Source organism: Lolium rigidum, chromosome 5, assembly GCF_022539505.1.
Source record: "Lolium rigidum isolate FL_2022 chromosome 5, APGP_CSIRO_Lrig_0.1, whole genome shotgun sequence".
NCBI classification, from domain to species: Eukaryota; Viridiplantae; Streptophyta; class Magnoliopsida; order Poales; family Poaceae; genus Lolium; species Lolium rigidum.
This window is the reverse complement of record NC_061512.1, coordinates 248,203,849-248,229,367: the sequence shown is the minus strand read 5'-3', so window position 1 is coordinate 248,229,367 and position 25,519 is coordinate 248,203,849. Positions and strand designations below refer to the sequence as shown.

The 25,519-nt window shown below is 41.9% G+C and overlaps 1 protein-coding gene across 1 annotated transcript; it reads left to right on the top strand.

Annotated features, from left to right (window-relative positions):
• Window positions 1-6,885: 6,885 nt before the first annotated feature.
• On the top strand, window positions 6,886-10,656 carry LOC124653637 (mediator of RNA polymerase II transcription subunit 10b-like). The gene is made up of 5 exons (XM_047192705.1): window positions 6,886-7,115; window positions 7,225-7,305; window positions 7,407-7,509; window positions 9,841-9,930; window positions 10,397-10,656. The coding sequence occupies exons 1-5, from the start codon at window positions 6,886-6,888 to the stop codon at window positions 10,466-10,468; spliced, it is 576 nt and encodes a 191-aa protein (XP_047048661.1). The 3' UTR covers window positions 10,469-10,656.
• The last annotated feature ends 14,863 nt before the right edge of the window (window positions 10,657-25,519 follow it).

Sequence of the window (25,519 nt, the reverse complement as noted above, 5' to 3'; positions counted from 1 at the left end):
GGTGCTTTTTCCAGCGAGAATCCCGGCTCCGGCGTTCGATCCTCCAATAATGATGAAACATGCAAAATAGATGAAATAACATAAGTATTGTGTCCCAATATGAAATATATCGATGAATAACAGCAAATTATGATATAAAATAGTGATGCAATTTGGACGTATCAAGGCCAGAGTGAACCACCGCCGTCCCCGTCACCACCATCGTGAGTCTGTCACCATCGACCTCTCCGGGTTTGAGTTCGGTGTCACCTTCCACTTGGGCATGGACTGGGATAGACTGCGTCTCCCCCAGAAGTTTGCTTCGATCGTTGATGGGCAAGAGCCCCACGAGATCATGTTGCGGGTGGCCAGCGACACGACTGGCTCGTGGTCCGTGGAGGTGTTGTTCGACAGCGTTGGCCAAATGTACCTCCACAAAGGCTGGAGGTGGTTCGCCGACACGCATGACATTGAAGTTGGGCAAATCGTCATCTTCAAGTACGGCGGCCATGGCATGGTCACCGTTAAGGCCTTCGACGAGACCATGTACCGCCACCACTACCACTCCAACGAGGATGACTAGGCGAGGGGAAGATGAAAATGCTAGGCTCGTAGTATATATGTTTCTAGTTTATTGCATCAAGCTAATTGTCTTTAATAAATATGAATGCAATCTATGGATGTAGCCAAGAGTTTTAGATCTTTTATGCAAGTTGCTCGAAAAGCGGACCGAATGGGCTACGCCTCTATGCGCACTAGTCTGACCAGCCGATCCGCATCCCAAATTCTGCTCACCACGCGACCCAAATAAGCTGAACTGAATCATTTAGATCGTATGTTTAAGTCACGTCGCTGAAGATGCTCTTACCGCGGCGTCCACGGCTCTGGTTGTCATGAGTCATGATCCATGGTTGAGGAGGTACACATCGTGGATCTTAAGGAGAAGATAAAAATGCTAGGCTCGTAGTATGTTTCTAGTTTATTTTATCAAGCTAGTTGTCTTTAAATATGAATGTGATCTATGGATAGCTAAGAATTTCAGATCTTTTATGCAAGTTGTTCCAACATCGGATCGAATGAGTCACGCCTCTAGACGCCACTAATGTGACCGGCTAAATCCGTGATCCAAATTTTGCTCATGATGCGACCCAACAAATAGACTGAATCCAAAAATTTAGATTGCCACGCGCTGAAGCTGGCCTTACTTACCACGGCGTGCACGGGTGTGGTTGTCGTAAGTCATGATCCGTGGTACGCATCGTGGATCTTATCAGATCGATCCAGTGGAACGCGAGGGGCCCGGCCACGGAGGCACCGTTGTTCGCTGTCAGTCAAGCGCGCGTCCGCCGGACGCGAACGCAAGCGCACGGGTGCACGACGGCGACGGCGCCATTGCCATCGGCCGATCGATACCGGGGAAAAGCTGCCTCTAGCTAGCAGGGGACCGAGGCATCTGCTAGCTAGCTAGGAGTAGCTATCTAACCAGTCGACGCGCGCACCAGCGCAATGGCAGTGGCATGCAGGCGATCGACCGGGCCGGTGACGCGACGGCGGGTGGGTCGGTGGATGGAGGATACGTATATGGCATATGGGATCCGGGGCCAATGATTGTACTGCCCGCGCCGGAAAGGGCGGCAGGCGATTGGGCCGCGGGTCGCCGCCGGCAGGAAACCGTGGGTCAGATCAGGTGCCGCGGGCGGCGGCGAATATGGTAATTGGTAAAGCGGTGCGGCGTGCAAAGGCTTGACGTGGATCTCCGCCGCGCTCTCGGCCACGGGAGAGAGGCGGATGGAGGTCGACGGCCGATCGACGCCACGCGCGCGCGCCCACCGGAACACCATCCCACTTGCGCGCGGCTGTTGCTTTCCGGCTAAAATGCGACGGCCGAGCTAGCCCAGCGACGTACGCCGTGCGGGAGTGGCCCTCTTGCTTACTTCCATGCGAATCCTTGCGCCGGGCCACCGGTCGAAGGATCCAGGAGCGCGCACGGTTGTACGGTTACAAGCTCAGGTGGTTCCAACAGGCACCAGTGCGGTACAACGCCTAACGACAAAGTTTTTTGGAGTGTTACTTTTGACGAAATTGTGCGCCACCAGTAATCATGAAGCTTCTAAAAGCATCTCTAATCGATCTCTTATAATCTGTTAGAGCATTTTACTCCTTTAACCTGCACCTAATGACCTAACCAATCCCTTAAGCTTTAGAAGAGTAAAAAATATACTCAACTGCCCCGAACTCCTTTGTATTTACTCGACCGAGCGGCGGTTGAGTATAATTTTGGCTATCATCCACCGGCCAGTGTTCTGCCCCCATGCTCCACCACGCTACACCACCCATGGGCCATGACGCATCCGCCGACTACGAAAACCCTCTGCCGGCTCCTCGCACCCTACCTCGCTCTGCTGCAACGCTCAACGTCGCTCGCCGTCACTGGAATCGACCACTAGCTCCACCGCCATCGGTTCGTTGATTTCTCTGATTTGGTGCAAACCGGAGCCGCAGAGGCCCGTTTTAGTGTAAAATGAAGCCAGTGGCGGACATAGATGTCGTAGTTCAGCGCACCTGAGCTAGCGTCGCCAGAATCGGAGGGAGATCGGTGAAGTCCTTGCTGGCAAGCTTCGTGAGCGACTGGCGTTGGCGTGTCATCTTCGTCTCCCCGTTCGGTTAAAAATACTCTAAGTCCTATGTATACCTTCCCCACACAAAAAAAACACTCCTCCCCACGGTGGTACCAGGCCAACCTATTTTCCCTTCAAAAATAAGAACCAAGGTTTTCCAAATAGTACAGCGGGAGAAAAAATTGAGCTCTAGTACCACAAGTCCACAACCAAGCGAAAATACACGCTACAAAGACAGACATCGAGTTACCCTCAAATATTTTAAACTTAAGGCACGGATGTTTAGCTTTAAGTTAATATAAAACCATACGGCCGATGTTAAAAGGTTTCCGCAAGCAGCTTGCAACACTATGTACACCACAAGCCCTCTAAGATACGAAACAAGCCCAACTTTAGGCAGACTAAGACCTCCACGCTCGTAACCTAGCTGAAAGCGGACAACAATAGAAGATCAACCACATTGATACAAGCACCAAGTGATCATCTTCAAGTGACTCCGGTAGAGAACCATCCTCCCTCGCCGAAGAGGGTCCTTACCCTCTCACCTTGCATCGAAGGGCGTCATGCCGTCAAACGACAAGTTGTTCACCCTTGAACAAGGAGGCATAGCTGACCAATAGACCAACACAGAATGATGGACCACGAAGCCCTTCTTGGAGCGACAAGCACACCAAAGCATCAACCATGACGGGAAAGGACAACCGAGACGAAAGGAAAGCTTGAGGCAGACACAAATCACGAAGAAGAAGGGGAGCCTAGCAAAGATGGCAGTGCCACCAGCAGTAGCCACACCACCACAGATCCCACAAAGCCAGGCGTCACTCACCGGCAGCCACCGACCCCATACGACGCCTCCAAGGAGGGTACGATGCCCATGGCACCACCCCCGTCCAATCCGAAGGATTTTGAGCATTCGCTCAGGACGGAGGTGGGGGTGGGGAGATGGGACCTCAGCAGCGCCTCTAGGAAGGTGAATAGCGCCTAATGCGTCGATGCCCATGTGGTCAAAGACCAAGGATTTCTCCCGACACAAATTCTCCCCACATACTCCCACACTGCGTCTACTCCGACGCCAATGACTCTCAAAATAAATAAATAAAAGATAGACATTGAGTGAAAGAAATGCCAACAACTTATGTTTCTCAACACTACCGAAAATTTTCCCGTACATAGCACCATAGCCCTAACCGTAGGTATATTCGGTGAAGGAACTCCATAGCCAACATGATTAATAGATTTGCCCCTTTGCACTACAAGGTTCACAAGTTCTCTTTCTACAGACCAAATCAATAGGAAATAATGAGTAATTTCAAAGATGTACCATCCCCTATCTTGAGAATGTCTACTTGGCAATGTATATGTTGCTCAGAGCATATCCTATGTGATATCTACTTCGCAATGAATACACATGTTTTTTCTAGACCAATTAGGATCATATATAACATTACATAAACCTTATGAGAAGATTTGTTAGACATGTACTTTCTAAGACTCAACACACTAAAACATATAATCTTAGATATACTAGAATCATAAAAGTGGTAATTGTATTATTTATATAAAGTAGGGGGATTCCGCTAGATGAAGTGGGATTGCTAAAAGATGTCTAGAACTATATCGTAAAAAAAAAAGAACTCGTTCGGAATTTAGTGCAATTTTACACTTGATGAAAAATGTTAAATTTTTTCATGTAGCAACTTATAGACAAAAGTACAAGGTTGTGTTCAAATACATAAACAAAAAGGTCCTCACTGCTTAGATCTAATAGCATATGTTCATGTGGAAACTAACGGGAAATTAAAAAAGTTCTGTACAAATAAGTATTATATAAATAAATAGACAAAAAAAACTCTTCTATTGATTGTATTAGGTGGTCTATATTTATATTTTAAAACTTTGGCTTCCGTTTCAAAATGAAAACTCTGAGGGTTACAATCACGCTTGATAAAACAACCACACATGAAGAGCTGAATTAAGCAACAGAAACCCACTCTGAATACAACATAGTTTAGATAATCCATATGTCGTTCACAAGATTTACCTTCCACACCAAAATATGTGAAAAAACCTGAGACAATCTTTCATCTCTCTAGCCAAGCCATTCACCGGGTTATTATTGCAGCAATTAATGGTGTGCGGTCATTTTTTATATGGACATGCCCAAGTAGTAATTGAAGAATGGACGCAATGCTCTGGATTTCGGCAATAGCATCAACAACTTCAGCATTGGGGCAGTGATAATTGCTTCCTTGGGCCGACAAGAGAACATTGTCTCAGCTATGAGGACAATACTGTGGGATCCAGTGGTTACCTGTTCAAAAAAACACCAGATCAAAATTCAGATTTGTCAACATTTACCCTATTGAGTTCATGAGATTTCAGAAACTTACTCTTCTACCATTAAGGTCGTCTTTGTTCCATTGGTATTCACTAACTGCTCAGTCTCCCTAGTGTCCTGAGTAAATACCAGATAATATCGTAAGAACAATAAAAAATCCTCAATCTAGTTTCACCCATCCAAAAAAATCATATTGTACCAAAGGTGCTAAGGACCCCAATCATTCCCTATCTAGTGGAACAGTCTATAATCCGGTAAATTTCATTCCTATCTCATATTTTGTCTCAAGGCTCTAACTTCCCTATGGTAGACACACTCGATGGTCTACGTTTCGAACGTCATACTACGGTAAACATGGATTAGAACATACATCATAATCAGTTATCTAGCTAACACAAAACAAAAATATGTGCATGGTCGATATAGAAGAACATGACCACCATTTGTATATGGGGAAAACAAACCTTTCTTCCACCACTAGTTTGGAGATTCGTGTCCAACATGGTAGATAGAAAGATTTCTTTCTCTCTTCTATTTTTATCTGAATCTCAAAGCACAATGAACGGTGACGGAAGCACCCGCACTCATGCGTGGGTGTACAAAATCCACTCTCATAGTGCGGAAATCCACTCTCATAGTGATGAAAACAACCACACCCATCCATGGATGTACAAAAGTATTTCCGCACTATTTTGATGACTTTGTTTTTGCAACTCGGTTTTTGCTCAAATTGATAGGACATACACATTCTACGCAAACCAACCTTGCCGTGGCTACTCTATTTTTATAATTATTATAAAAGCTTGTTGTTGCTCCATCTGGCCTTTTTTGTTGTGACCAATAGAGAATGTGGAGTGTGTTGACGAGAATCACGCGAATGGGTGATATTAGATTTTTTTCAACAACTACATCTATTTTATTATATTGTATTATGACTTATGAGTCATACAAATACCATCTGGTGGATTTTGAAACCAAAAATGCATGCCTAGATAAATGGAGCTCCTAGCCAGGTTGTGTTCATCCACATTGGATTCATGCACGAACTGAACCTCTCCGATAGATAGAGATAAAAAAGAGATAAAAATAGGCACAGCCCAATAGAACCGAACCTATCGTCGCGCAGGGCGAAGCGAGCGGGGCATCCTGTATGCCGACCAGTGCGGTGCCCGTACGGCACCGCACACCCCATGCACGCCCGACGTGGCTTACTGGGCCCGGCCCAACAGCAACAGATAAACGATTTTCTTTTTCGTTTCTTTTCTGTCTGTTATTTTTTTATAATTTAAATATTTTTGAAAAATAAAAAATTATCAAAATCTGAATACTTTTAAATTTTAAAATTGAGCATCTCTGATTTGAACAATTTTTAAAAGATTTTTGCTTTTTTATAAAAAATTGAACAAATTTCAAATTGGAACCAATTTTAAATTTGAACAATTTTAAGTTTGAACAATTTTTCTAATATGAACAATTTTAAGTTTAAACTATTTTCTAATTTGAACAATTTTCTAATTTGAACAATTTTCCACTTTGAACAATTTTCAATGTGAACAAATTTTATATTTGAACATTTTTCAAATTTGAACAAATTTTAAATTTGAACATTTTTAAATTTTAAACAATTTTTAATTTAATCTTTTTCCGAATTTGAAAAATAAAAAAATAAAAAGAAACATAAAAGAAAAGAAGACAGAAAAACAAACAAAAAAGAAAGAAAACGAATAAACAGAAAACGAAAACAAAATGAAAATGAAATGGGCCGGGCCCTATACCCGACCAGGGTGTGCGGTGCTTGGTAAGCACCGACCTGGTCGGTGTATAGGATTCACCAAAGCGAGCGGCCCACAGGCCACGTATTTTTTTGAAAGCCCAATATGATATGCTGCGACATTTGATCGGCAGCTGGGCCTTTCCCCTTCGTTCTCATCTCTCTCCCCGACTTTCGCCATGGACAGCGCCGCCCCGAACTCCTCCGCCGCCGCCGCATCCGCAGCGGCGGCCGCTTCCGGTAACGGCGTACAGGGTGGCGCCGGCGGCGACCGTCCCGAGGACGCCTCGAAGCAGAACCTGGCGCAGGTAACGGGCTCGATCCAGAAGACCCTGGGCCTGCTCCACCAGCTCAACCTCAACGTCTCCTCCTTCAGCTCCGCGTCCCAGCTCCCCCTCCTCCAGCGCCTGTGAGCTTCCTCGCCACTCCAAACCTCGCGCGCCCAACGCCCTCTTTCGTCCCGCGCGCGGCCTTTCTGCGTGTGCGGATCTCTTAGGGTTTGGTCCTGTTCGATGCAGGAACGCGCTCGTGGCGGAGCTCGACACGATGCAGAAGCTCGCCGACGGGTGCAACATCCAGGTGCCCATGGAGGTCGTCAAGTGAGACCGTTCAGTCCCCTCTCGTTTCTTAATCAGTTGCTCATTGCTGTTGTTGACCATGGCCTGAACTGTGTGTTTCCGGTTGTTGCCTGTGTTGTTAGTTTGATTGACGATGGGAAGAACCCCGATGAGTTCACCAGGGATGTGCTCAACAGCTGCATCGCCAAGAACCAGATCACCAAGGGCAAGACCGACGCTTTCAAGGTATGGATGCCTCAACTTGCTGTTAAAACTTTTGTAGCGAAGTTCACGTATGGACCCACAGATATGCTCGATACAATTTTTTTTTTCATTGCGGTAAGGCGGTTTAAGGCGCCTGGGGACCTTTTAATCACCACCTTTAAGCGCTTAAATACACATAATTATCATATATGGCAACCAGATAGGAGATTTAATATCTGAAATTAACATAAGTTCAGCACAAGTTACATAACATAATAATGACTAGATCCTGTAAGTTCATTGCGTAGGCCTCAAATTATCTTGTCTAGACGACGAAACGATGTCTTTGAACTTCAGCTTCATCCTCCTCATCTAAATATTGCTCTGCATAGCTTTAAACTTCCTTGTGTTTAAGAAGTTGCTTATCTCTTTCCCAATTTCCACGGTTGCCCCGGGACAATTATGCACTTCATGGAACCCCTGAAAGGTGTTGCTTGAGCTGCTTGCTTCAGCCTGGAATCTCTGGCTGCACAATGTACATTGGAGTAGAGCCTTCCTCTAAATCTGGCCAAAATGCAGAATTCAAACTGGATTGTTGTATTTCGCTCTCCGCCTAGGATCAGCAGCCACAGCATCCATCACAGCAGGGGACACTGTTCGCTACTGCAGGCTGCAGCAATACTAAGAGAAGTACCAATCTGTGGTCAAAGAAACAGACTAGAGCCAAGATAAAGGGAAAAGAAGGAGAACAAAGCAGAGTAGAGTGGTGGAAGGGGAAATAGAGAAGCAACGTGCTAGGGCTGTGGTCTTGTGGGAGGAGGAGAAGAAGAACAAGCAGAAACAGAGGAGGAAAAGAAGCAGCGGCGGAGGAGAAAAGGAGAAGCAGGCGGGCCTTACCAGTGTGGGTTGGCGGTGAAGCAGGCTCCGGACGGCAACGCTGTGACCTAACAAGGTTTCGCCAGAGGAAGAGGAGAAGCCAAGGTTGAGAGGACGAGGCAGCTGACGCAGATCTAAGCCGTGGCTGCCGCCTAGGGATCAAGAGAGAACACTCCCTCTCAATCACTTGATGTGGTTTGTTTCTCTCTCTCTCTCTCTCTCACTCTCTCTCTCATCCATGCCTGGCCTCCTCATCTCTTTTTCCCCCATTTTCCTGCTCACAGAGCTCTGCTTCCCATTCGCTCCTGCAGCTCTGGCTATGGCGTCCTGGTTGGCCCAGGACAACACCCTATGCGCCTAAGTGCCGCTTCAGGCGCCTTAGAGCTCCAAAGCGGACGCCTTATGTTGATGTCTAAGGCGACCACATCACCTTGACGTCTGAGGGAGCTCTGATGCCTAAGCGTCGCCTTAAAAACCATGGCAATTAGTACTGCCGATCGCGTTAAAATGAAATGCTGATTTTGATATGAGAGGACATTGGTGTAATCTCAAGGGGATAAAATGTGTCTGCCCATACAAAAAGAACCAACATATAGGGTTTCTAGTACTCCCTCTGTCTCACGAAAGTTTTCCGAGAATTGTCAAAATTTGGATGTACCTAGATGCTATTTAGTGTCTAGATACATCTGAATTTAGACAAATCTCAGACAAGTTCCATGGGACGGACGGAGTATATCGTTACATATAGTGACATCCAAAGTTCCGACAAATCAAGGAAATACATGTTGTCTTTCATGAATTTAGCCTCCCTTCATGCGATCCAGTTCCACACTTCCTCTACATCCACTTAAATTTGTTAAGGTGTACAGACTATGCCAATCAGTTGTTAAGGCTACTTTTCATTTTCGGAACTTTCACTAGTGTTACTCACGTTGACTGCTATTTATCTGCCCCAATCAATTTTGGGTGAAGTGTTAGGCAGCTGCCCATGCGGATTCCTGTTTTTTGTATTATCTAGCTGTATAAGAATGAGTAGATGGCAATTTCGTATGCAATACCATTTATGGAATATATGTATAGCTGTAACTCTGTAAGCCCCTCTTTTGTTTAGCGTTAGTCATGATTTAAAAGTGTTGCGTATAGTTGTGAATTCAATTTGTGATATAACTATCTTTGGCTGTGACAAGTGGGCTAGTTCAACTGTTGGTGCAGTCATTGTTACGTTGTACTTCTGAACTTGGTTCGAGCTTTCGGTTAATTTCTCCAAATTTCTCCGGTCAATTTCCTTGTATGGTATAGTGGTCGTGACTCCCATGTATTAAGTTAGTGTGACTATGTGCGCTGATATTTTTCCTGAACTCCTGACAAAATTTGACAAGAGTTTTTTTCTATTAGTTTCCTGTACTATTCTTTTGGTTAGTCTTTTATAAGAACTTCCAAGATGAGCTAGCACTCGATGGGAATGAAAAAATAATATTGTAAATCTTTTTGTTTCAGAGTCTGAGGAAGCATCTTCTTGAGGAGCTTGAAGAAGCTTTTCCTGAAGACGTTGAAGCATACAGGCAGATACGTGCTACTTCTGCTGCTGTAAGTTGAAATACGCCGCCTGCATTCTTAAGACATGTGTATTTGTTGAAAATGTTGTTCAACACAAATCTGCAAATGGGACAAGAACAATCTGATCATTTTTAGGTACATTTGTCATCATATGTGGTTTCATTTGTCAGTTATGAGAATGCTCAGTGCATCTTTCATCCACTATATATGTGTTCGTGAACTAAGACCACTATATATGTGTTCAATTAGAACCTGCCACTTAAATGCTTATCTTTATATTAAGACTTAATTTAGCTGTGGGCATATTTTCATTTTCGTGTTGGTAATGCACCCTTTGTAAAAATCTGCACCAGCTATGGATTCATCCTACTACTCTACTAGTTTTTAGCTTTAAGACTGGACTGTCCACTGGACGTAAATAAATATTTATTTGAATGTTCACTTGTGTTTTACAACTTTTACTGCATGAGTTTCTTAACAACTCGTTTTTGTCCAGGAATCAAAACGGCTGGCTCAGTCCCAAAGTGTTTTGCCTAATGGAGATTCCAAAGTGAAAGCAGAACATTGACACGAGGACCCAATTGCAAAGAGCAAGCTCTGTATCTCTCATATGCTAGTTTCAGGAAGGCTTTGTAAACCAACTGATATATCCTTATATGCACTGACCCCTTCATACAAGTGATCAGTACATCTGTATAATATCTCATATGTATATTCAACTTACCCATCTGGGGAAGTGGATTACCCCTTGATGTATCATTATTACGGCATCTCCAGCGGCGCGACGCAAACGGTCGCTGAGCGACCGTTTTCGTTCGCCGTGACCGGAAATGCGTCTGGCACCACCTCCAGCGGGGCGACGCAAAGTGATCGGGCCGTCCGCGGAGACGCAAACCTGGCCTAAATATGCGCCTCGGATGCGTCTCTGGCGGACGCGGAAAGTGTCCGCTTGCGTCCGGCGGACGTTTCGTCGGGCCCGCCTGGCAGCGACCCTGCGTCGATGCGTCTTCTCAAACGCGCCAGCGACTGGCGTCGCTTCGGCAGTCTGCGCCACGTTAATGGCGATGCCTCGGCTGCCGAGTGGCCGCCCACCTCCGCCAACCACGTTAATGGCGACGTCCCGCGGCCATCGCATGCTGCCGGCCTATATAAAGGGGGCATGCGTTCTTCTTCCTCATCCACTCCTCCAAAGAAACCCTAGCCGCCACAAAGCTCGACCGTTGCGCCGCCTAGGTGTTCCTGCGACGCAGCCAGGCCCGCGAGGAAGTCCATGGCCGGTCATGGTGGCCGGCGAGGCGGTCGAGGCCGCGGCCCTGGGCGCCCCCGTGGCCGGGGCAGGGGCCGCCGTGGTGGAGCAGCTACGGCCCCACGCTCGCCGTCGCCTGCGCCCTCCTCGTCCTCGCAGGAGGAGCGCTGCTTCGAGTTCCTCCTCTGCATCGACGACGACCCACTCGCCATCAAGCGGCTCCCGGACAAGTTCGCCGAGTTCATCGAGCCGGCGCAGTTGCAGCTACGGGAGGCTAGCTGCAACTTCTGCCGCTGGACCGTGGAGGTCTTGTTCGACGGGCAGGGCAAGATGTACTTGCACACGGGGTGGGACAAGTTCGCCCGTGACCTCGCGCTCGAGCCCGGCTGCCAGCTCACCTTCCTCTACGAGGGGGACGGCGAGATGATCGTCAAGGTGTTCAACGACACAGCCTGCCGCAGGCACTACCACACTGGCGAATCCGGCTCGGACACCGATAGTTAGAACGTCGAGTGTTCTTTCTTTGCGAGCGAATCCGGCTATAGGCCGGACGAAGCCGATAGTGGAGGTCTCTGTCTGTTCTTCCTCGGTAGAACCAACAAGGGCACCGTCTCCTCCCGCTGGATTTTCCAGTTTGGGTGATTGGGTGTGCCTCGAATGTTCTTCCTTGGCAGCGAACATACGGAAATCAACACAACTGGTTTTTTTATTTTATTTTTTATTTGTATCGACCATGGTTCAAACTATGTGTTAGTTTGTGTAAACCATGTTCCAAACTATGTGTTAGTTTGTGTAAAATCATGTTTCAATATGTAATATTTGTAACTATGTTTAAATGGAGAAGAGGAAAAAAAAAGAAAAAAAATGTGTCGCCCCACTGGAGCAGCCCCCAGACGCAAATGGGCGCGCGGAAAAAAATGGTCATTTTAGCGTCCGCAGCGCGACGCAAACGGACGCTCGCGAACATAAAAATGCATCGCGCCGCTGGAGATGCCCTTAGTTTATCATACCTGTGTTCATGAAACTAGCTACTCAGCTAGATTTGCTCTCATGTTTGTTGGTTGGTTTGTTTGTCTATGGTACCAGCACCTAGAATTGGAAACTGGGTGCCACTCGATAAATTGCATATGATGCAACTTGCGTTAGAATAGTAAGGGCTTGTTTGATTCATATAAGATTTTGAGAACGCAAGAATACAGAAAACACAGGATTCGGATGGCATGTCCTCTCCAATCCTACACGATGAGAAATCTACAGGATTTTGGATCTATGAGAGTTTAATTGCACAAGAAAATCAAATAAATTGTAAAAAGAGGTCGCACAAGAAAATCAAAGAAATTGTAAAAAAAGGTTGCAGTGAAGGGAAATTTTGCGGGAAAAGAGATCTTTCATATATTATGGCTAACATGTTTTACAGCTTCATTCTCAACAATCTCTGCCACAACTGGACGGACATGCCCCATCCAGTAGTAGCCTTGACTAGAAAATCTAGCTAAATCAGCAAGCATATGAGCTGCCTTGTTACTCTCTTCCTATTTTCACAACTTTAAACTGAAAAATAACTATCCTGGGTCATATTAATCTCCTCATACAACTTCCAGATACGAGATCGGCCCCGGTTTCAAAGAAATTTTGCAGTGAAGGGAAATTTTCCTTCAATACTGGTGCAAATGAATCCTTTGTAGTAATTTCAAAGGATTGCAATCCTATGGATCCAACAACCGTTGTAGGAAAAAAATCCTATGAACCCAAATTTTACAATAATCCTACACTTTTTTTTGAATCAAACAACCCCTAAATTTGTTAATAATCTGCTCGTTATGGCCCATCATCCTTTATTGGTTTGGTACTCATTCCCCAGCTGGGGCCTAAGTGGTAACAATATTAGATAGATTGCTTCTTGGTGGTATTTGGCTTTTTTACATGCTTATTTGGCTTTATTTAACTGAAAATGGTTGGAGCTGTGTTTAATTATTGGATTATTTCCTTCCGGAAGCCATCTAGGTGAGGTGAACTTACTAGTGAGGCAAGTTCTATGTCCGCATGTCGCCTCATCATTGTGTATTCATTTGGTATTCCATATTTACACTGACACTAATTCAGCACTTGTCATCGTTGTTACTGCTCTTCAATGTATCAGTATTTCATGGCACCCCCCAAACGATAATACTCTAACCCAAATATGTGCTCCAAGTCCTAGTGTGTGATGTTGGAAACGTTCCCATTTGAGATGTTGAGAGTGTGCACTTCACAATGAGAAAACTCTGAACCGAGCAATGCCAAACCTTCAAGAACAGACAATTTGTGTCATTCCCTCATAAAAAAAAGCTCGACATCCTCCTGTAGATCTTTTCCATGTACCTATATCTAAGGAACATTTTAAAAAAATATTAGGATATTTGTTAGTCATGTACGCTCTAGAATTCATTACCAAGATGATTTTAAATACTGAACTTGTCATCTTACACATAAATATACTATAATTATTTGAGTTTCTCAAAGAAATACGTGATGGATCACAACTATGTTTGTTCTTTTGTTGAAGGAAGATTCCATTGAACGGAAGTTCTCGTGAAGGCAATGTCTCAACAGCTAAATTGTATCAACAATAACTAGGGCGACTTACACTTACCAAAAAAAAACTAGCCTGACTGCCATCACAAGCTATGATTACAATTTAACTCATGTGTACATGCAATAAAAATGTTATAATTGTAATAAGAATATTAATTAACTTTGTAAAATATAATAGGAAATATATTATACATAATATTATCTTGAAAAGAGTTATGAAAAAGTAAAAAAGTTTAGTACAAATAGGTGAAAACCTTTGTGCAAACAATAGACAATGAAATTGCAAAATTAAGTGTATTAAGTTTCTTATTAAATCAAAATACAAGGATTTAAATATTATTGTATCATATATTCATTTTATACCACTTTCATTCTCCCATATATTAGATACAATAGTTCCACATGGAGGACTACTAGGCAATGAAGGATCATCATTACTTGAAATAGTATAAGAAGGGTGGTTCGTGGGAATTTATGTGTTACCATTGTTGGGAGTAGGAGATCGGTAGCTACTCCATTCTTCCTCCACTTGTTCCTTTTTGTCATCCTTCGTTGTTAGATAATGATTGGATAGTGACAACAAATTCATGATTTTAGTATGGTTTTAGCATGGTTTTAGTGATTGGATAGTGACAACAAATTCATGGTTTTAGTATGGTTTTGGCATGGTTTTAGTGATTGGATAGTGACAACAAATTCATGATCTATTATGGTTTTGACTTTTCTTTTGCTACCTCACTAAGGATAAAGTGAATGCATGTGCTATGTTCGTCATGTGACAAAAATGATGATCTTGTTTATTCAAGGTAGCATATTTGATATTCAAACATCATGTCAAAGTACTTATGACTATGCTCTGCTAATTCTTAATACAAGATTGCATTGAGTTTTCCACGAGATATGTGTTGCATCATCTCTATGATAGGACTTGATGCCCATATGAATGTGTATCTTACACATATTGAAATTATATTCTTAGTATCTCATTGATGAATTTCTTTCATCCACTACAACTTTAAAGAGAGAATAGACAAGTGAACCCATAAACCCCGATCCAATTTTAATCATAAGGAACACATTTCCATTGCATTTATATTACTTTCTAGTTGCAGCATTATTTTAAGCCGAAAATACAAAAATATTTAGTTATCTTTATTGCACATAAAACCCAAAAACAATCAATCCTTTATTGATTTTACTTAGTTTACTTTATCTGTCTAGTTTACTTTACATGTGTTACTACTATTATTTACTAATACTAATACGTAACCTTGTGTTTGATAACCACACTTGGAGTTGGGGACACAAAGCTTTATTTTATTTTCAGGGTTGCTAAAAGAAGAGAGGCAGATAACTATTTACTCAACTTCCCGAGAGTTCGATATAACCTTTGAGTAAACCTTGGGGGGAAATACTTTGCTGACACGACATTCTGCACTTGGAGTTTCAAATTTATTAAGACTATTGTCTGGCGCCGTTGCTCGGGAGATAATCAAGACACTCCGTCAAGGCAATCCCTCGGCAAGCACCATTAATGTGCAAGGTGAAATTATTGAAAAGCAAAGCATGGGGAACAAAAGAAGGAGCAATGTGGAGGAGCGTCGCATCAGGCGTCGCTTGGTCGTCGCGTCAAATCAATTGACCGAATCATGGCTCAGTTTCAGCCTTTGTCAGATTGATTCCCGTGAGGCTGTGACAGGAGCGCCAAGAAGTCCGGCCGTTTTGGCCCATTACGTTCCAAAGTTCTAAGGTTAGACCAAGCGTAAGGGGTACTCCTCCCTGGCGCCCGCATGTCTGCTTACTTCTATTGCGCCCGAAGGATCCTTTATTGGGCCTGCAGGGTCAAATAGGCCCATTCGGGGGACCGTAGGACTAGACTTAGCCATTTAGAGTGTAGAAAAAGTGGCATTTCCATAATTACAAAATACATGTCCAAGACAATGGTGGTGCAGCTCTCATCCATACGAGTTCAACAAGCCGAAGAACACCAAAATCGAAGTCCGTATGAGAAAATTGAGGCCATTTTACTGCGGAGTACTGAAACTTTAAAGAGCATCCATACAAGTAGAGCCTGCCCGTTTTGCTGCATGTATCACGGCATCCATGTTGCGGAAACATCCATAAAACAGAAGTTTCTTCACTTTTTCAGGCCCCACTCGTCCCTAGGGTTTCCCGAAGCCATATGGATGGGTATTGGGAGGTTCTAGGGGGCTCCTAGGCCTATATAAAGGATGGGGAGCCAAGGGAGAGGGACATACTCATCCGGGCTGCCACGGCGGAGCTCCACCACTCCGTCGCCTCCATTTCCGCCTTCACCAAGATCTCCACCATCAACCACCATAGAAGAGGAGAAGGGACTTGGATCCTTGGAGGCTTGGGCATCATCTCTATCATCAACTGCTACATCTATGCCATCTCCATCGCCATCACCATCCTTTACCTTCATCCATCTTGTTGTAATATCTAAACCTATTGTGGTTACACAAGGATTCATCCATTAGTTGTATCTTTATTCATACCATTATGATGATGTTCATTGCCTCTATGTTTGAGTAGTTTCCTTTGTTCTTGGAGAGTCATGGGTAAATCCTAGCTACATTATGTCTTCAATAAAGATGATTTGTACTTTTCATTCATGATCATATGTATTAGTTAACTATCGATGTTATATGTTGTGCAACATGTAACATTTGCCTACAGGACAGGAGATGGAACTATTCTTGGCTAGAGGGTGTTGTTGAAGGTGCTAAGTGACATGTTGAAGTGGATCTTCACTTACCTAGTCAAGGGGGTATGAGGGGACTCACTAAGTCTACCCATGACTATGGACAATCCCTTAATTATAGTGGATTGAAGTGGCTCACTATCAATCGCAATGGTGATTATGAGGGATGAGTAGTTGATGGATGATCAACACTCATCCAGTTATGGAGCTCCACCCCGTACATACACATGAAGGAAGGGCTAGTTTATCTTAATCATAATTAATAGATGCTAGCGGTGAAACCGACACTCTCTAAGAACCCCTTTATCACACCGCTTCACTCCACAACCAAACTCGCATGCTCTTGTTTACTTTTAGTTCTAGTTTACTTTACTTTTGTTTACTTATTTTACTCTTATTCACTTTCAACTCAATCAACTATTGCTCTTTAGTAACTTATAGGATAGGCTATTTCCAAACATCATTTTTGGTGCGAACGGGGTCGCATTAACAAAGTGGCTGCAGGGTCGAGTGGTTGCCATTTGCAAAGCTTCCATGTGACGAACTTTAAATAAATTTCTACAAGTACCCAATAAATCTGTTGTTGGTGCAGGAACCAATACATCAGTATGGAAAGAGTTTGAGTCAATCACGTCACCAACTTTCGGAGTCCCGAAACTGCTCTTGTACTCCGTAGTAATTAGGATTTATTTTGGGCTTCCGGAGTTCGTTTGGGACAAATTTTATGTCTAGATTGGCAAAAAATCCAACAACTTTCATCTTTTGACTTTTTCCATTCGACGCCGTCTTTAGAGGTCTTCGTGGCAATCTTTGAAAATTGTTTTGTAGGGACAGATTACACGGAACTCCGAATTTCACCATAATGAGTGGTTCACTTCCATATTTGTGTGTTTCCTACACAACAAAGTGCAAAACAAGAACTTGTGCACCTTTGAAACTATTATTAGGTTAGTACCAATAAATATAATAAAATTGTAAAATAATTATTTTAACATAATAAACTACAAAGTTCATGTATGCATTTTACATGCATCACACAACACCTACTTGAGCCAAACAAGATGGGGGGTGTGGGATTCTATATAAGAGGGAGGCCCGCTAGGCCTAAACATTAATATATTTGCCTAAAACATGATCTAACAACATTAAATCGATCATCGAATCACATTAAAATTCTGTTATAATGCTAAAAGTTAGCCCTCCAAAAAAATCTCTAATCAAAATTAACATGCTTAGGGCACTTATAGTTATCAGATCAGCTATGGTACCATCGTTAGATTTAATTCAACATTAGGAGAAACATTAACACGTGTTGGTAACCTATTAGTGTTCTTAATGATCATTAGAAAATAAATTAGGGGATTCTTACGAGTAGATGAAGAGTTTCCGTGCCTGCTAGATGAAGGCATGATGTAGCCCATGGCGTGGTTGAGGAAGGTGTGGAGTAGACGATGCAAGGACTCCATGGGCACTGCCCTCCTGGCGGCCGGTGGCGGTAGTCCGTCTTCCCGTCGCTCCTGGCCTTCCTAGATCGGTAGGGTGAGGAAAAGTCGGAGGAGGTTTTACAAATTGTGAGCTCATCAGATTTATCGCTGCCAAGCTCCCCTCCCTTGTATATGGCACAATGCAAATGGGACCAGACCATCGAGTTGGTTTTGACATCCCGATCATGGCACATAAGTTATGCACGAAGAGGTCCAGATTGTTGGTTCGTGGACCTTCTTTTTAAAGTTCTATTTCACTATGTCTTTATTCAGTTAACCCTTTTATTTTTCAGTTAAATTAACATATCAATTACCAATGAGCTCGACAGCTGCTCACAGTAGCCCCCTTCACATGCGGCTGGGAAGACGACCAACATGGTGTTGTGGAGAGAACGGTCGGGCCAAGAGAGGAGTCAGCGGTGATAGAGTCGTGAATATCCATAGAAAGGATATGGGTACCGAGCGGAATCAGGTTAGGGAAAGGAAGGAATTGATGGGATTCTCGACTGTATTCCTGTATCCAATTCCCTGGCAGCCAAACAGGTTGGTCTCTGTAATCATAAATGAAGTCTAAAAAAAAATTCAAGCCACCAGATAAAACTGCAACACATAGTAATTAAGCCAAATATGCGCTCAAAATCCTAGTGTGAGATGTTGCAAACGATCTCATATGAGATGTTGAGTGTGTAATTCACAATTAAGAAGCTACAAAACGAGCAATGCGAATCTTTATAGAATAGATAAATTTGGCATCATACTCTAGAATTTTTCTATCTATCTATATTTAGATATCAGGATATTCGCTAGACATGTGCTCTCTAGAAGCCATCACTACGATATATTTGAGGACTAAAAATATCATCTCACACATTTTATACCATGATTATTTGAATTGGTCAAATAGTCAATGGTTCACAACTTTGTTTATTCTTATATCCCAGGAAGATAGGTTTTGTTGAAGGCAATGTCTAAAAAAAAGCTAAATTGTATTTAAAAAACTAGCGTGACTTACACTTTCCTAGAAAATTACCCCTCCATTCTATAATTCTTCTCATGGTTTCAAGTTATGGACGAAGGGAATATATGACTACCACTACAAACACAATTACGATATAACACAGTGTACTTGTAATGAATTTTTTAAAATTGTAAATGTAATAGAAAATGTATGGTATATAATCTTATGTTAACGAGTTATGAAAAAGTAAAAAAGTTCAGTACAAATACGTGAAAACCTTTGTGGAGAAAAATACACAACAAAATTAAAAAAATAAGTGTTTTCAGTTTCTTAGTAAATCAAACTACGAGGACTAAAATTAATAAAATAGAGAAACATAACAAGTATATTGCATTGCTAATAGAAGGTACATATACATATCTTAGTTAGTACTATTCCAACCTTGTGAGCATTATAATTCAAATTCCACTAAGTTGTTATCCAAATGTTGGGAGATAGTTGACACAATCTACCAAATAATAAAATTGTCTGCATGAAAATGTGTACGGTATATCAATCGATTATACACGAGTGTCAACATAATCAGTTAATTATAGTTACCTTATTCTTAGCTGATTCAAACATGGAGATGTAAATAGATGCCCAATTCGTGAATGTTCCCATTGTCGCCTAGTTTCCCAGACCAAAGCCACTCCTGTCCATCCCATACAGATCATGGTCATACCAGATCAAACGATCAACATTGATAGATCAAACCCTAGACTCTTTCCTCACTGCATATCGTGGCTACATCTACTAAGGCGATGCAGGCCATCCACATGACCACATGCGCTGGCGCTGGCACGGAGACCGGACTAGGATACGGCTTGCCGCCTCGCCGGAATAGTTTAAAAAACTGGACCGGTGAGGTAACTGACTCACTGATTCATTGGTCCAACATTAAAAATAATGAATATTTAAGTTAATTTTAGGAAAAAAATTATCGGTGAACCACTAACAAAGTATTTAATTCGATCATATATCACAAAAGAAGCGTAGCAGAGGTGGTATTGGGCCTCAAGTTAGCTGTTTAGAGAACTTTTACAGCTCGCATGTTCAAATTCTGGTTAAGACACATTATTTTTTGTTTCTGGTATGTTAGTAGTTTGATCGGTGCCTCTTAAAAAATCGGACAGAACGTTGGTTCCGTATGCTCGCCGCTCGCCAAGGATAGCCTCTTCGGCCCGATCATGTCCACACCTTTTTTTAAGGGTAAAACAGTGGGAAAATCCCACTGCAATTTTTTTATTATATTATAAGTAACCTTTACAAGCTATAAGAGTCCAAGAAAACAAACAAAACCTTTACAAGTAGAAATGTGCCAAGCTTTTACACCTCACATGTTCAAATTCTGGTTAAGACACATTATTTTTTGTTTCTGGTATGTTAGTAGTTTTACCGGTGCCTCTTAAAAAATCGGACAGAACGTTGGTTCCGTATGCTCGCAGCTCGCCAAGGATAGCTTCTCCGGCGCGATCATGTCCACACCTTTTATTAAGGGTAAAACAGTGGGGAAATCCCACTACAACTTTTTTTTTATTATATTATAAGTAACCTTTACAAGCTAGAAGAGTCCAAGAAAACAGAAAAACCTTACAAAGCAGAAATCTGCCAACCTTAGGTATGATGTGCGCTAGTATTGCAGTTAGATTTATATAAAGATTGCTATCAATATTTTTAATAGATCAATCACAAATTACATTGGTTGTAGAGTCTGTATAAGGCTCAAGTAATAGACTAAATGAAAATACAACTCTGCCGTATTTAAAAATATACATGTTAGTTTATAAAATTTGTGCTTCAAAATAAAGGAAAAATAGCAATGGAAAACCAAAACTTGACCGGGGTGCATATGCATCAGTTATGTAAAAAACATATTTTAATAAGTTAAAATTCAAAAAAAAATCACATGTAGAGGAACATGTTCTATGTGCGCACGTAAAGTTTCAGATAAAACCGACATTTTTGTGCCATGTGTAAAAAAACAAATTTTGGTACCTAAAATAATATATTTCTTGAGACAATTTTTTTTTGTCTTTTTTACATAGGGCACAAACATGTCGGTTTTTGTTGAAACAAATTTGTAAGCATGTAACATGTCAATATATACAAGCAACATTGTTTTTTGATTTTTTTTGATATTTCTAAATATGTTTAAAATGCATTTCAAATAAAGGGTGCATATACACCCGGGTGCAGAAACAACCTGTCCAAATTCCAACAATTTATAAATTTGTCATATTTTATTACTAATGTAATATTTAAGATAATAAGAAAACAATTGTGAGTAGTCTTTGTCTTCTTTACCCCCATGGTTAAATCCTGGCTATGCCCGAGGCCCTAGCTCACACCGCCAGATTCTAGGTCGACATGCTAGTTTTGCCTAGTTTGCACACTCCCGATGTGGGTTGTCACACCATCATCTTACCCTTTCCAAAACGGGCCTAGTCATGCTACTCTCTTTTTCCAAATTAGGAGTCAAAGTCGAAGTTTTAAAAGTTTGAGCAACTATATAAAAGAAAGTATCAACATCTACAATCTCAAATGCATATAATATTGGGAGTGGTGTTTTGACACATGGAAGCATATGCTCCCTTTATTTTGAATGCATATTAGAAGAAGCAGCCCACCGTCTCGAGATCCAACACCGATACAGAGTATAAAGCATTAGCAAATGGAACAGCTGAAGCTATGTAGGTCAGTTCTTTGCTTAGAGAACTTGGTGTGTCCCAGCGTCAAGCTCTGATTTTATGGTGTGATAATTTAGAGGCCACTTACCTAACAGCGAATCCAATCTTTCACGCTCGAATCAAGCACATTGAGATCGATTTCCATTTTATGCGAGAGCAGGTAGCTGATGGTGTTCTAGTGGTAAGGTTCATCTCTTCTAATGATCAGTTAGTTGATGTCTTCACTAAGCCAGCTCCACGACAAATGCTAGACCGATTTAGAACCAATCTAAACCTCATGTAGTAGTTTAGATTGAGGGGGTGTTAAGAATTGGTCCCACGTACGTTTCTACTTGTATCATATGTGCCTTGTACTTGTATCCTGCAAAGTATATAAATAGAAGAGATGTGGAGGCATGCTGCCATCCACGAAACCCTAATACGTGTTTTATCTAGCATAATATCTGAATGCGTAGAAATCCCATACAACCGAGTTACTTATGATTTACAACTCGCGAAGGATTCATTGTTCCAAACATGCCTTGAACTGGTTGAATCATGTCGCTCACCCTTCGACATGCTTTTATAATATGTTGGAGCTTACACTCAAATTACATACTTAAATTAATGTCTTTTAAGCTCTACAGGCATCCACTGGATCTATATTATAATCCTTTTTTTTATGAGAGCATAGCCTCAGCCTCTGAATCTATATTCTAATCCGTACAAGCTAAGACTAGTCACAATGAGAAGTATCATACACTAGTATCATGCACATGATACTAGTTTATGATACTACCCCACAATACATATATAGTATCATAAGATAGTATCATACTATCATTACGGAGGTCTGTACACGATTGGAGGCTACGGCGAGAGATACTTTTTCCCTACATGAGTGGCAGCATAGTCTACGGATTGAAGCCCCACCCACATCTTAGGTGTTTTGCGATTCATCGTTCTGATATGTTTTTCACCTAGTTTCTAGTTTGGCATCTTTTTTAGAATTGACTATCATAAACGGCTGTGTGCATCCTGGTTATGCAGAGGCTGGATGTAATTGCTTCCCAAAAGTAATAAAGCATCCTTTATAAAAAAAAAGTATCATACTATCATCATATTTAATGTTTTGTAGAATCTAAATGCAAATTTGTGTACATGAAGTGTTTGGTATTAAGTTTTCTAGTTTTACGTGCTATGATACGGTATCATATTATGATAACACTCTCACCTCTCTCCTCATTAATTGATGCGCCACATCAGATTTTTGCCTACATGGCATGCATGATACTACCTATGATACTTCCATTGTGAGACTAGTCACAATGCATAGTATCATGTAGAAGTATCATGCATATGATACTACTACATGTTACTATCTCCACAATGCATGGTATCATATACTAGTATCGTAGTCTTCATATATTAATTGTTTTGTAGAATCTCAATGCATATAGATGTACAAGATTTACTTGACATTAATTTTTCTAGTAGAATGTGCTATGTTACTGTATCTACCTATGATACTAGTATCCTCTCTCTCCTTAATAGACTGACATCGATTTGCATGCATGGAATGCATGGTACTACCTATGATACTTCGATTGTGGGTAGTCTGAGACTAGTCATAGTGGGGAGTAACATAGAGTAGTAACATGCACATGTTACTACCCTATGTTACTACCTTCATAGTGGAGAGTAACATTTGTGTGGTGTCATGCAAACTAATTTTAATTATGTTGTAGACTCATGTTGTCTTGGAAAGTGTGATGTTATGGTAACATAGCTAGTTACCACCTCACTCTCTTTCATCATTTATTATCATGCCATGTCACCAAAATGTCTTGAGATATGTGATGTTACTACCTATGTTACTCCCACTATGAGTAGTCTGACTAGTCTAATACCACGCGAGTGAATTAAGAGATAAGCAAGCCACGTGGAGCATCCGCTGATGAAACACAAATCTTTTGCCTTCCACATCTTGCTGTACAAGTGGCTCCATTTGTCACCAGGTGAGGATCATTTTATACTAGCTGTCGATTAGATATATGTTTGCGTCGTTGCCCTTTCCATTCACTGATGGGTCTCCGCTCTTGACAGGAACGCATTGGTTTATAATATCTCCGGGCCATGACCAATGAGTTGTCACATTTGAGTGGAACCCGTATCGGTTGGATGGGAGCATTGCTAACCACCTCGACCCGCCTGTGATGTGCGCTCTAGAGCCATGGACACAAATTTCTTCCGATCATGGATGCAGGTGTCATGAGAGCATGGGAAAAGGCTTTTGCATGTTGACCAAATTAATAATGTACCAAAGGATAAGCAAGCCAAAATTTGATGTAACTACCTCGACCCGCCTGTGATTTTGTACATTTTGGATCCATTTACACAAATTTCTTTGGATCGTGAGAGTGTGGCAAAAGGCTTTTGTTTCGTTGTGACCAAATGTAGCAAAGGTAAACAAGCCAAATTTCTATGTAGCTAAAATACGTCCAAATGACTGTACCAAATCCAGAAGTTGCCACAGTTCAGTAGGGCAAACTTTAGCTCTTAATAATAGGAATCAAGCCAAACAATCCTAGAATTGGTATTCTAGGATTCTAAATTTTTAATCATCCCAGTGTCGCGCAGTGACATGTCATTATGGAGCAACAGTCTTTCTTTTGTCCAGAAAGGCCCACAAAACAGTACGAGGACGAAAGAAAGAGTCTTGATGCAAAGCAACCAAACTTGAACGGGTTGCGTACATGCCCAAGCAAATAGCGGGTGATTTCGCTGATACTTAACTAATTGCTGCATGTAACTTTTGTTTAGTGATCACGTTGAAGGAATAACCAATTAACCGTGTTTTACCTCCGTATAGAACAAGCAATTTATGAATGTGCTGTTTGTCGACTAAAATGGATTTGTTACCATGTAATGTTGCTCTCAAGAGAGGAGTTTGCTGAGTAAAATTATGTCACTTCTGCCAAGGATAAGAAAACGATAGTAAAGGCGACCGCTGTCAATTTCCTTAATCACGTGGTTCAGTGTATATTTGCTAGTATTCCTTATTTATGTATGTTGCTTAATGACGTTAAGAATTTTTCCGTACGACGGCAGGCAGAGCTGTTCTTGAGATAATTTTGGAGTTGTTCAAGTTCATCTTGAGCCGTAAAAGGCGCTCATGAAAAGACATATGATGACGGACATAAGGGAAATCTCGACCTCCACTAGCTCTAAGGAAACACGCCCAAGTCTACGGAATTAATAGTCGAGAGATGTGGCATACCTTATCACTGGATTTTATGGTCTATCGTTGGGCATCTGACATGTATCATTCATCTGAGTATTGTTAAAACAACCTCTTCTATGAGACAATAGTCTCGAGATCCTTGCTAGTACTATCCAAACCTCCTTACCTGCCTTCTCCAGTGGATTGTGTGTGTTGGGGCATGAGGTATTTTCATGGATATGATCGACTAGGTTATCTTTTGGTGGAGAAGACTTCATGGGTTGGTTCCAACTGGCTATCCATACTCATTTCGGTGATCATACTCATTTTGTGTTGAAACTGGGAGTGCGCAACACAAAAATATGAAGCTCGATATCACACTCCTCTCGAAACGACAAGGGTTGAAGCTCGAACATGGGCGAACACATGAACGATGGGTCTATAGATGTTGCTTCTTAAAAGGGTAAAACCATAATCCTGTTCTATCAATCCATCTTGCAGTTTCTCGAGAAAGATTCTTAGGAAAGTCTGAAAAACAAAATACAAAAACATGGGATGTTTTGTTTAACTATTCTATTTTAAAAAAACAAATTTGATTTGTTTTAGCCAAAGCCAAGGAAAAAACATCTTTTTCATCCAGGGCTACTTTGATTACTAGGTTAGAAAAATTATAGAAACATGAAACATGTAGAATTTAGATG

Excerpts from the sequence above, each read along its gene's own strand:
- LOC124653637 (XM_047192705.1), top strand. The coding sequence starts at position 6,886 with ATGGACAGCGCCGCCCCGAACTCCTCCGCCGCCGCCGCATCCGCAGCG. Across the intron at positions 7,116-7,224 it reads CTCCCCCTCCTCCAGCGCCT|GAACGCGCTCGTGGCGGAGC; the intron begins GTGAGCTTCCTC and ends TGTTCGATGCAG. Across the intron at positions 7,510-9,840 it reads GCAAGACCGACGCTTTCAAG|AGTCTGAGGAAGCATCTTCT; the intron begins GTATGGATGCCT and ends TTTTTGTTTCAG.